General features: G+C 45.3%; 1 protein-coding gene across 1 annotated transcript in view; it reads left to right on the top strand.

The window, feature by feature from the left end:
• LOC117899441 (disintegrin and metalloproteinase domain-containing protein 12) overlaps positions 1-13,582 on the top strand; it is a 33,093-nt gene that overhangs the window by 16,479 nt on the left and 3,032 nt on the right. The window contains exons 2-7 of the mRNA XM_034809445.1: positions 8,235-8,350; positions 9,022-9,225; positions 9,297-9,448; positions 10,414-10,726; positions 10,789-12,148; positions 12,207-12,336. Coding sequence (XP_034665336.1) covers positions 8,235-8,350; positions 9,022-9,225; positions 9,297-9,448; positions 10,414-10,726; positions 10,789-12,148; positions 12,207-12,336 — 2,275 coding nt within the window. The remainder of the gene's footprint in view (positions 1-8,234; positions 8,351-9,021; positions 9,226-9,296; positions 9,449-10,413; positions 10,727-10,788; positions 12,149-12,206; positions 12,337-13,582) is intronic.

Here is a 13,582-nt window from a genome sequence, read left to right as displayed (position 1 = left end):
TCATGATGTTGGAATTTCAGTTTATTAGCTCTTGATACATTTCCTATTTACTTTACTTTACCAAACATCGAATGACAGCTATATATTCCATAGATCCCAGCTAGAGATAAGGAATGATGGCGATGCTCAGTCTCTGTTTGAAATGGGATAAATCAAATGAAACAAAGAGAAATACTCAGTAATCGTAGTACTTGTAGGTGTGTAACCAGGAAGTAAATTGTTCAGAAATAATGCGACATTAAAATATGATTAATTGCATTTGAATGCAATCAAAAGAACGTAGAAGTGCATGCTAAGCGGGGTTTTAGTTGGAGATGGTTAAAGGTTAAACCAAAGACTATAAAAATGCGCAAAAATGTTGCAATTCGATTTAAGATCTTAAGAAATACTTTAGTAATTATTACAGAATATTTTCAAATTCACTTCTAGATATTTTTCAAAGGTTGCACCTTTGTCAGTGAACTAAAAATGTTTCTAAAGAATATCTTAAAAACTATTTCTTTTAGGTTTCTTCCACTTTCAAAGACATTCCCATCACAAACCGCCTTTAACCTTTTAGCCACCCACCCACTTGAACGCCACTGAGCCACGATATCTGTTGGTTTAGTGTCAGTTTTCCAATTACGGTATGTTCTCCATCGACTTGTTGACCTTTTGTCCACAACAGCTTTAATTGCTGCTCATTTCTCCATGCACTTTTATGACTTAATGACGAAGGGTCTGGCCTGGCTATGGCTGATATCTGTGCAATCATAGTTCGTTGTTGCTGTTGTTGTTGGCCTTATTCTGAGGTGTTTTTATCAGCGGCAGGTTGTTGGCTTTTTTTATGAGCCAAGCGGCCAGATAATAAAGTTGACAATTTTAATGCCAAAGCAAACAGAGGGCCACAGCGGATTACCGGGAGAGATAGTTACATGCAGAAAGAGAAGGAAATCCCTTTTGGGTTCCTTGTGCAAACAGGATTGTCAGGACTGACAGGACTGTTGTGTCCTGTACCTGATAAAAACCACAGCGGGTGTGAAATTTCACGGATTAACTGAAGAAGTCTACCTGGAAATCGATTGTAGCAGTCCATGCTCCCTGCGCACTTGTGTTTGTCCGTTGTGGGCCTTTCCCTAGATCATCCTGAAACAGCAGATGATGTCCTGGCTCGAGTCACAAAAGGAAAACGACCCATGGGTGGTCCATCCACCTGTAGCCTCTCACCTGAATGATGAGAGGGTGCAAAAATGCCGCCCGCTCGACCATCCTCGGGGTGTTAATTGCTCGAACACTTGACCCTGTGCCCCTGCAGCTGCAGCTGGTCCGCGGGGGATGCAGAGGGACAGCGGGACAGCGCTCTCTGAAAGAATGAAAGTCCTTGTCATTGAAGTGTCCGGGGCAATCGTCGCCCCGCTGTGCTCTGCCGCACTCGAAATGTAAACGCAAAAATGCAAACTACAAAAATGTTTGCTTTGTTTTATTAGACTTTGCAACCGGGTCTGGGTCTGGGCCACCCGTTGGTCCATTGTGTTTTTGCATTCCATGAAGTGCAGAAGGCAGGTGCGCAATCCACAGGATTCCAACTGATCTCTATCTGAGCGAGATGCCTCCATGATTTTGCACAATGCACTCTGTACATTATTGCACATTGATCAGAGTTTTGTGTTTATCTCTGGGTAACGTTTTCCGGGGTTGCAAATAGTCAGGGAGCGGCAGACGCGTATGTGTTTACCTCTCGGGGAGTGCAAATTATCTGCAGCTCAGTGATGTGTGTAGATAATTGACTTGATTTTGATGGACAGCCAGGAGCGGCGATTGTTGGGCAGGCTGTCTACCGGATGGAGGGATCAACAAAGGGACGGCAAAACGTTGCAAAAATTGAACGTGAAAATGGGAATAACAGAGAAAGAATTCCATTTTAGGAGAAACTTATTTTATGCAGCTAATGGGGGAACTATCTACTGGCATGTTCCAATTCTATTTAAACACATATTCCTGGACTGATTTTACATAATTTGTGCATTCCCATACGTGGTAGATATGTACTTTCCATTCAATTGCATTTCCACTGGCTAAAATATAAAGAAATTCGATTTGGATCAAATTTATATTCCAATTTGTTATTCTCAAGGCAAGTAGCCCTCTGCTGAACACCTACTCCTAACCCACTGAAACGACAACAAATACATGGCACAAATGTATGTACATACATACATACATACATATGTATATGTATGTATGGCGTCTGCACAGTGGCATACATCTGTACATATGTATTTACAAATAGGGCCACGGCTGTTTAGTCTACGTCTTCGGCGTCTTCCTTAAGCGCTTTGTTTCGCCTTCTCGAGAGGAGAGGCACAGGCAGAGGGGGAACAGGCACCGTCTGAGGCTGAGCCACAGGCCTGTCAGCGAGTACCAAAGTATTGATTTATTTAAATGGTTGCATTGAGAGCATAATTTATGCACAACGCCAGCCAAAACCTCAAGGCAATTAATTTCCACCGAGTGCCGATTGCCGAGTGTCGGCAGTGGGGGAAGCAAACTACAATAAGAAGAGAGCGAGAAAGCGGGAGAGAGAGAAGTGCAATGGGGCTGGGCAAGAGAGAGAACTCGCGAGTTCAAATTCTATTTATAGAATAGAAAGTGAGTAAATGCAAATAGGGCAATGGATACTTGCAGCAAAAGGCAACCAAATATCTTCATAAAGAGTAAAGAAGATCTCCAGATCCCCTATTTAGATGTCGCCGTATTTTATGGGCTGATCAGTGTCCAGTTTATGGCCTTCTAATGAAGGGAACGTTCGCTCCCTCCCTCTCCCCTTTCCCAATTCTTAAGCAGACCACACAGATGGAAACCGAAAGTCATGCTGGAGGATGCTCAGACAGACAGCCAGAGGAGGGGCTGCAGCTCCATCCATCCTTCGTTTCGACTATTGTGTGTTGATCCCATCGGATCCCCGATCTCATTCTAGAGTTACCTGAATGAATGAAGGCGCCTGGGTTTCATTTTTCGTTGTTTTGTTTGGTAAATCTGACAGCAGAGAGATGAGGATGGTTGTGGCATGAGAATCCTGCTTCCACTTCGCTTGGTTGAGTGCATTTTCAGTGGAAGCCCAACCCAAAGCCCAAGCCCCAAAGACCACAAGTGCTCCATAGGTCCAACACGATTGTCCGTTTGCTCAAGTGCCTTTTCACGCCCCGAATCATGGAATGAAAAGTACGAAAATGGAATGAAACCAACTTGAACAAAGCGGCTTTACCCCCATTATCCCCTTCCCACACTCTCTCTCAAAACACAATGTGACGTCCTTTTGTGGCCCCTCCCCCGCTCTCCCTGTCGTGCACTCAAGTTACAATTTGATTTCTGATTCCGTTTGGCCGCTGTTCTCTTTTGCAGTCCGTGCAGTCTGTGTGCCGTGTCGTTCGTGTCTGCAGTTTGTTGTAGTTTGTTTTGCTTCGTGCCCCTTGGCCAGGCCAAAGTTTTATTTATAATGCACACACACAAGACAGAGACAGACAGAGAGGGAGACAGAGAGAGCGAGAGAGAGAGAGAGTGGCAAAGCGGACAGCAGCTTATAAATAATTCAGGCAATGCCCCCCTTGCCTGCCCCAGGAGGTGCCCCATGGCCATAGACTGCCTTGAGTCGGGATTGAACTTTGACAAGACACGGGTTCTGCCTCTTGCATGGGGAATACTCATATGAGACGGAGCAGCAGGAGGAGTTCGGTCTGTCTGGGACTCTCACCTGCACTGAAATCCATCAACAGAGACGTGAGAATCATGCAAAGTTTTTATTTATAATCAAAGAAATGGAATCAAAAAAATAGCTCTTGGGGCTCATCTTTGGATCTATATTATTGCACATTTGTACAGAGTTATTCCACCATCACCTTGGGATCTTTCTGCTTCAAATTTTCACATTTTAGCGCCTGATCGAAAGTCGTCTGAAACATAAAAGTGGAAACGCTGTAGCTCCACTGAGAGAAACTTGACCATTCCGCAAAAGGTACATAAATAATTCCCCTGGGGAGCTTCCTCCTGGCTCCCTTCCCCTATTGTGCGAGGAGACTCTTGTCTTGCCTTCCTACCAAACTTTTGCCATGTGAAATCGCAACATCTTGGATGCTTATCGTCGCGTTTCGGCGGCGCATGCGCAGTTTTACGCTTAACCCAGATTTCGCATGATGTTCGTGACGCCGCCTGGCCCTGGCTCTTGCTGGATTGCGTGGCATGTTGCATTTTTTGTTGCCTCTGCCTTTTTGTCAGGTGAAAATTGAGGTGAAAGGCGGGTGCTGAGGTGCTACTGTTTTGGGGGAGTAGTGAGATTTTACTTTCCGATTTGGCCCATTTGGTAGTTGGGTAAACGCCGATTAACTCAATTTGTATTCATTATGTGATGATCAACTGTTGGCATTTATTAAGTCGTTAAGATACAATGTTTTCATTACAATTTTGGTGCTCGTTTGGTGAAATTTATAGATAGATCTGTCTGATTCCCTCTTTCTATTTTTATTCCAATTTTATTCCATTTAAATCGCTTTCTCCCCACTTGATTTATGCTTTAAAAGGGCGCACAGCATGGGGGTTCCTATAATATCTCACTGACTACTTTATATATCTCTCACTTCAATAAATATGTCCATACAATCTATTGCAATGATCCAAATTTTCGCTTCTTTAAAAATGTTTTCAATTGAGAAATTCTCAACCCACGAACCAAAAATTGATACCGAACCCAAACAATTTAATTAAATTGTTATGAATGGGTTTTCCTTTTCCCCTACCCCGCTGCCCTGTCTTTTAATTGAGTTTCAGTTTTGTTTTTGGTAAAAACAATTGAACATTTTGTTTTCTTTTTATTATTCAATTATGCTCTCGAGCGTAGAACTTTCTTTGGTTCACGCAAAAGGAAAACTATTCGTGGAGAGAGGAAAAATCAAGCCGTATGCGTTTCCAATTTGTATTCCAGAGTTGAGTCAAAAATTTCCCTATTTGCTTCCTTGTCTTGGTTATCAATTAGGCACACATTCGGTTCGATTTTTGTTTTTCTTTTTTTGGGATGAACGCAGCGACCAGCGAGCAGAGCCATTCCTGCTTCCAGACACGCCCCTCCTATGCCAAGGGGCACTAATCTGTTTATGGCTGCCACATTCTATTAATATTCTCTTTCTATTATTTTTTTCTCCATCGAGCGGTTGGGGTAGAGACTCTGTTAAAGTGTTGGAAACTTTATGGATTCCATTTCCCCCCCGCTCGAGGGTAAAACTTTAACCGAATTGACTTTGAGTCATAATTTAAAATATTTTAATGATTGAAGAATGCATTGGGCCCCGAAGCACTTGAAGAAGGTTGCACATTTCCACATTTTTCATTATTCAAATTGGAAAATATGAAAATTCTCATCCCCGCTTCAACCCCCGCCAACCCGCTTCTTCTATTCGACAATTTTTCAATGTGAAGTTCATTGTGCATTGAGATCTGAACTGGGAATATTTATTGGCTGCATATCATTTTTTATGACACGCTCTCTGGCATTTATTAATACATTTTTATTGTGGCCGCTGTTGATTGTTATACGAGTGTATGAGGGGGGCACCCCTTGGGGTTTTATCAAATGCAGCCACGATTGAGAGAGCCCAAATCCAACGTTTGTCCCACCGTTTGCCAGAGTTAAACAAACAAATGCCAAAAAAAAAGAAAAACAAACCCTGTTTGTGGAGCAGTGCGCATCCTTTGCTTGCCTCTGGCTCTGGCTCATCATCCAAAAGGGAAATAACAAACATCAAAGTATGCGACGACAAACAACCATCGGGCTGTAATTTGTTCCTTACTTTTAGGCTGCTGGGCTGCAGATGAATCTAGTGCATCGAATCTATCGCTCAACACCCGCTCTATAGCTCGAGGCGTTGATGGACAGCACAGCCCCTGGGCCCTGGGCCCTCGGCCTGGTTTATCCGCCATATGTTTGCCTCGAGCTCAAGACTCTGCCTCTGTCTGGCTGTGTGTGATAATTTCCTCTTCTCGAGAGCTCTCTGTATGCTACGAGCACGAGTGTTGTTTGCATTTTTTTGTGTGTTGTGTTCTAGTTTTAATGAGTTCCCACTTACTCGAGCACCATGTTCCAGGACAATGAGTAGGTCCTTGAGGCGCCTCCTGGCGCCATTTGTCCCACACACACATTCACGATTGTGTGTCATAATTTCTAGCTATCAGATTTCCAGTTAACCCACATACTCTGGCTATCCTTATCGCTGTTATCGCTTATCATTGAGGGAATTTCTTTGGCTATTTTTGGTTTATACTTTAACAGCGTCGAAGCGTCTGCACTCATTAGTCTTTTTGCGCCTATCAATCACTCGCAAGTTATTGGGCTTTGGGTTAATTGTTTTCCGAAAACAATAAGCAACAAATAAGGGTTCAACACACACACATGGAAGCAACTTTTGTAGCCTCCAACGAACAGATGCCGATGCCGACACTGCCACACTTCCCCTTCCCAAAATGGTACGAAGGGCAGGAATTTTCATTAGTCTGGGCCAGTCATTAGCTCTGTTTTATGATGTCTCTGCACTAAGTAGTTTTTCCTACACTCCTCCATCCCCCTCCCGTCCCCATCCACCATCACATTCTGAGTAATCGAATGCCCTGTCCCGCCACTTGATGCTTTTCTGGGAATTGAATTTTGTTTTCCAATTTGCATGAAAATATTATGAGTAAACAAATCTAGGGGGCAATTATTGAGCAGAGAGGAAAAACCATTCACTCATGGAACAAGAAAATTCATTCACTTAAGAGTTGGTTATTAAAAAATCTATGACAATGGAAATTTATATAGAAATTCATAATTATTTATTGCGAAAATAAAACCATTTCTTTTGAATGGGAAACGCCATACCATTGTATCCATATTTTGGTGTAAAAATAAATACAAAACCCAATCCAATTTTGGATATTTTTCAGAAGCTTTCTCTGTGGTTCCATTTCCCTTTTATGGAACTGCACATTATCTGTTATTTATGATATGCGTTTGTTTTTCACCTAATAAATGGGGTTAACGCGATCATTGGGCAACTCTTGGGAGAAGCAAATAAGGAAAAAACAGTAAAACAAGAATGCGAATGTATATCTACTTTTTCAGATAATTAAATAAATAAATCTTAATATTTACAGTACCTCAAAAGTCGAATCGAATCACTAGCTTTTATTTTGAGCTTTGTTTACTGTGACCCCCAAGAGCCCTTCGTTATCCAAGAGCCAAAAAGTCTCTCAAAGTCTCAGCGACATTTTCGCCAAAAAAGGAGAAATCCGCTTACAACAAAAACTAAAAAATAAAAACATACAACAAAGAATAAGAGTATATGTAAGAATTTATGTATATACATATAATACACACACTCTCGAAAAACTTGGCCGAGGCTCTTCATGATTTTGCGTTAAACGGCGGCGGGCGTGGTAAAAATAAATACACATTCTTTTTTTTTTTTGTCTCTTTTATTTTGGTACTTTCAACATTTTGTGCCGCGCTGTGTAAAGTCTGACGCGTGTGACATTTGGCGCTGGAAAGTGACTTTTGGAGCAGGTCTCCACCGTGCCAGTGGCTGGGAAAGAGGCAGCAGTCAGAGGCTGGGGCATGCAGCAGCTGAAAAGCAGAAGCGATGAGAAGTTTTTTTCTTGCAGGAGTTTCTTTGTGCATTTTGGATGCGATTTTATTGTTTTCTTTGGGGCAGAGCAGGAGCTGATTGTGTGTTTGCCTTTGGGGTGTGCAGAATCTGCATCTGCAGCTGTAAGATTCTTTTACAAGGAGGGTTGCATGCGTCGTCTGACATCTGCAGCGTCTGTGTGTTTTTGGGGCGCATTAATTGGACGTGTTCTGTGTTCTGTCTGCCCCTCGTACACTCGTGTACATATGGATCATATTTTTTGCTAATTTTAGTCCGAAATGAAAGACCAAACAGATGAGTGGCACAGGTCTTATCTGAGCATCTTAACAAGCCCCAAACATGGCCCACGAACATGGTAAATGATTATCAGACTTCGTGCATTCGCTTCGCCTTAATGTAGGGCTCAAGTTGTCAGCATTTTGCTTGGTGGCCTGTGACTCTAAGCCTATTCGAGACACCTTGCCGCGGCCTTTGTGTGCTGCCCCGCGTCTATGGCGAGGAAGGTGTGGCTGAGTTTTTTAAGTACTTTATAATTAACAGCATTTACATGAGTTATTAATGAGTTTTTTTCTCTCTCTCCTTTTGCAGCATACATCGCGGACTATTTTCCTGCCCTCAACGAGTTCTCCACTCACACTGTGATACGACCACAAGTGCAGCATGCCCACACACAGCAGGACCTGCAGAGCACCCTGGATGCAGCGGTGAGTAGTCGTCGGTTCTGCAAGGATAATTTGTGTGCTTTATAGGGAGTGATGAATGGAGATAGTTACTAAATGCAGTCACAAGTTGGAGTAGTTTGGGGAGAAATAAGAAAGGAAATTAATTTTATTTTTGCATTCACGGAGATTCTCTTTTGACTTTTCGCTTGTGTGACTGAAGAACAAATCTAACAGCAGGATCTTTAGAATATTTTCAAAAATTCACGACTAATGGCAGCTTCCAAATAAATTCTGAACTGCAAGTAAATGGAGGAAAACTGCCCCAAAAATATTTGAAATTTACTGCAAAAGTGCCGCAGGTCAGGGCAGGGCTAATCAGAATAAAACCAAAAATGAAGACCCCACGCGGCGTAGAAATTGCACGCGAAATATTAAATTACAGCCAGGATGAAGGGGAAGGGCAAGGGAGCGGTGGCCAGGCCAAACCCTTTTGTTAATTAGTTTCCACAAGCATCCATTTCATCCACCAGCCACACACACATGTAAAGTTGGAAGGGGGAGAGAGAGCGCCCCTGTGGCGTGGCAGGACTTGACACATTCGCACCTTCGTGTAGTCCCACGCCCACACTTTGCATGGAAATGTGGCATAAAGTAAACGCTGGTTGGAAAATGTCTTAATCTCGTTATCGCTATCTTCCATTCCATGCCTGCAGGATGGCCTGCACACGCCACACATTAGCCTGAGCTACAGCCACGAGGGCAAGCGGGTGCAAGTGGACTTGCAGCGCAATGATCGCCTGCTGCCCGACTCACACTTTCTGCGCTATCAGAACTCCAGCAGAGGGGCAGGAGGAGCACCAGGAAGCCATGTGGTGCGAAATTTCACCAAGACTGAGGTTGATTTATGCCACTATCAGGTAAGTTATGCCCAGCCATTCCCATTGCCTTCCCCAATCTCCTCAATAATTTGCATTTGGCTTAATCCCAGGGTCACATACGCGGCCAACCGGACTCCACTGTGGCTCTGTCCACCTGCGGCGGCGGACTGAACGGCATCGTCTTCGATGGCCAGCAAACGTATTTTATTCATCCCCATGTCGATGGCTCGGGCCGACTGCAGGACCAACACTATCTGCTACGGTAAGCATTGGCTCCGGGATTTAAGCGGAGAATTCAATTCAGAAACGAGGATGGGCTATAATTTAATGAAGGGAATGGCAAGAGCAGAGTTTATCTTAGCAAGAAGAGAAAAGTTTCAACATTTGCTGAGGTACATCTATGGGAATGATTTAAATTTAAATGAAGATATGTTTAAGATACTCCAACAATTGCAACATAAATTTTATTTTTTGTGGGGTATGTGGCTTGCATTTGATGCTAAAACATTTTACTTTGAAGTGGGAAAATATTAATTAAATATTGTTTGGAGTTCCAAAGAATTATCCAAATAAGTTCAGAAGTTTGCGAGAAGTAAATGCTTAAGAAATTGATTTAAATGCTTCGAAACTGAAAGATAAATTGCCTTAAATGTTGCTAAAATGTAGGAAATATTCCATAAAAGCAGTCGGAATCGTTAGTGTCGAGGACTCTTCATTTCAAGTTACTCAGTACTCAGTTTTCTTACCATCCATTTATGGCATATTTTATTTAATTTTATTTATGCCCGAAATCATTTATTCCCAAACGATCTGTTCATGGATACAACACAAGTTAATCCTTGATTCTTCAGCTCCAAATATCCATTTAATCTATATTTCGACTGCTCCTTCTTCAACTGCTGATAGCTGGGAAACCAAAATCAAATCTTTCGATCCGTAGCGACGGTCGTGGCGCTTATCTAATCAGCGAGCGTCTGCTCTGCCGCTGTGCCGCTGCGAAATGTTGTTTGCTCACTTGTCGAGCCCCGTAAATGTTTATGTTTTAAGGGGTCAAGGAATGGGGGTTTGCTGGCCAAATATTTGCCTATTTGTGGGCCACAAATATTTGCTTTAACTGGAACCGAAAAGAGAACAGAAACGAAACAGAAACGAAACGATTGCCCAGCCACTTCCGTTATTAGTGGACAGGAAAATATCGAATTACCTTAGTTTGATTTGCTTTTACAGGCACGCAGACATGCAGCCGCAGAATGCTACCTGTGGCTATGACAGCCACAAGGACAACCACAGCAAGGATGACAAGGAGAAACCTTCACTGCCACATCGATTGGCTGGCGATGAATTCCAGCGCATGTTGCTGAGGAAACGACGCCAGGCCGACGACAGCCGTCAGCTGATTCGAGGTCCGTACAATGCCAACAAATACTCGAGCTACGTGGAGCTGGTCATTGTGGTGGACAACAAGGTGTACAAACACTTTGGGGAGAGCACCAAGAAGGTGCACGAACACTGCAAGAATCTGGCCAACATTGTGAATGCTGTAAGTCGAAGGTCCAACCAGTTAAATGCCTCAACTAATGCTCCTTTCCCCTTAATCCCCAGTTGTATGTTCCACTGAACATATTTGTGGCCCTGGTGGGCGTGGTCATATGGAACGAATCGAATGAGATTGAGTTCTCCAGCGATGGAGATGTGACGCTGAGAAACTTTCTCAACTATCGCAGCACCAAGCTGGTGCTGGAACATCCCAACGATAATGCCCAGCTGCTGACCAAGGAAACCTTCGCCGGTGGTGTGGTGGGCAAGGCCCTGAAGGGTCCCATCTGCACATACGAGTACTCGGGAGGTGTCAGCATGCAGCACAGTCCCGTGACAGCGATGGTGGCCACAACGATGGCACACGAGATGGGACACAACTTTGGCATGGAGCATGACTCCCCGGACTGCCACTGCCCCGATGAGAAGTGCGTGATGGCCGCGTCCAGCACATCGGTGGTGCCTGTCAGCTGGAGCAGCTGCAGCATCGATCAACTGACAATTGCCTTCTCGCGCGGCATGAACTATTGTCTGAGGAACAAGCCGGAGCGGCTCTTCGACTCGCCCACCTGCGGCAATGGATTCGTGGAGCCCGGCGAGCAGTGCGACTGCGGCCTGCCCGAACATTGCCGCAATAGTTGCTGCAATGCCACCACCTGCATGCTGCACACGAATGCCTCCTGTGCCACGGGCGAGTGCTGCGACCTGGACAAGTGTCGGCCCAAGCTGGCGGGCAGCGCCTGCCGCGAGGCCGAGAACGAGTGCGATCTGCCGGAGTACTGCACGGGCGAGTCGGAGTACTGTCCCACGGATGTCTATCGCCGGGATACGGAACCCTGCGATGGGGGACAGGCGTACTGTTTCCACGGCAACTGCCGCTCCCATGCCAATCAGTGCCGCATTCTGTGGGGCCCCACCGGGGACAACTCGGTGCATTGCTACCACAAGAACATGGAGGGCTCGCGGCTGGGCAACTGCGGCTACAATCGCCTCAACAAAACCTTCGTGCAGTGCGAGGCGAGGCACGTGAACTGCGGCATGCTGCACTGCAATCATCTGAACGAACGGCTCGAGTTCGGCATGGAGTCGGCGGCCGTGCTGTCCCACTCCTACGTCAGCCACGATCGCAAGATTGTCGCCTGTCGCACGGCGCTGGTGGATCTGGGGCTGCAGACCACGGATCCGGGACTGGCGCCGAACGGCGCCAAGTGCGGCGAGGACATGATGTGCGTGGATCAGCGTTGTCTGCCCGTCGAGCAGGTGCGACAGCACGGCATGGGCACACCGTGTCCGGACGATTGCAGCGGCAACGGCATCTGCAACAGTCGGGGGCACTGCCATTGCGACGTGGGCTTTGGCGGCGAATCGTGCGCCAAGGCGGGCTCCGGCGGCTCCCAGGACAGCGGCCCAGCCACGGATCCGAATGGTGAGTGCTGCAGGCAGATTTTTGGTGGATTAAAGCCAACTTTTTGTTTCCTTTTCAGGTGCTTTGGGCCTCAAGCGTTTCCTCTGTGTGCTGTTCTTCATGGTGCTGCCCACGGTTGGTGCCTGCTGGCTGTTTTATCACTGCTACAAGAATGGAAAGTTCAGCGGGGGAAAGCTAGCTGACAATATGTATGTATCGACCTCCACATCCTCCAGCAGCGGCTGCCATCCGAGCAGCAGCAGCAGCAGCAGCTGCGTCGCACCCGCACCCACAACCACACCCATGCCCATATCCTCCACTAACACTGCACCCAATCTAACCACTGCCCCTGCCACCATCACTAACATACACGCCACATTGCCGAGAGCACTCAAGTCCAGCAGCAGCAGCGGCGGCAGCCCGGTCGCCGTGCATCCGCGTCCGCCCTGTGTGCCCAGGAGTCAGAGCAGCTACGTGGTGCAGCCGTCGGCGGCCACTATGCGGCGTAAGCTCTCCACGCCGCAGTTGCAACAGCACACGAACAACAACAACAATAACACAGAGTCACTGAACAACAACAACAACAGCCACACGACCAGCAGCAACAACACACTGAGACGCAAGCTGGACATCACGGCACCGCGTCTGCATGCAACCACAAATCCTCTGGCACTCACCGAAGGCGCCACGTACATACAGAGCGACCCCGCGAGGTGCGCCAAATACTAATCACAGCAAAAAACATGAAACTATAAACAGATTATACCAGTTGCAAGCTGCTTCTTATACTGCCACACAGCAACACGCACAACAAAACACAAAACAAAACCAAATGCTGCATGACTTTTGAGCCTTGGCTTTTGGCATTTCGAGTTCGTCTTAGCGATATTCCTGGCAGATTGTAGGGCATGTAATTATTTAAATTAAGGAAGTGTTCCAAAGATCTTAGGTTGAGTGAGAAATTAGGGCCAGAAAGTGCTTTTATTATTAATTGGTGTGTGGGTTACTTAAGGATGTGTCCCGCATAGCCTTACTTAGAAGAGAGCACAACAGAAACCGACCCCTATGCAGATTTTCATTTCTATGAGAGTTTTAACAAACTCGTTTCTCAGTTTATTTCTTAAGTAAATACCACAAGAAAACTGCCAATACTTTAGCGAATTTATAATATTTTGATATTCAATTTTAGACTTAAAATAAGAAAAAGTATCACCCAATGCCTACAATGTTGATTCGTTTCAATTACAACAAATCCTAATCTGCGAAACTCTAATTTAGTATCCATTTGTCGCGTCATGCACACGTCATGTACATAGTTTTGCGTTATTCTCTTGCATTCTCTTTTAAAACATGCTTTTGTGCACCCTGAGTCCAGCAGCACGAAATGTTAAGAGACAAATCGTGAAAATAGTTGGAAAATTTCGAATATAAAACGAACAAATACAATTAGTAAAA

Source organism: Drosophila subobscura, chromosome O, assembly GCF_008121235.1.
Source record: "Drosophila subobscura isolate 14011-0131.10 chromosome O, UCBerk_Dsub_1.0, whole genome shotgun sequence".
Taxonomy (NCBI): domain Eukaryota; kingdom Metazoa; phylum Arthropoda; class Insecta; order Diptera; family Drosophilidae; genus Drosophila; species Drosophila subobscura.
This window is presented reverse-complemented; position numbering and strand designations above follow the sequence as displayed.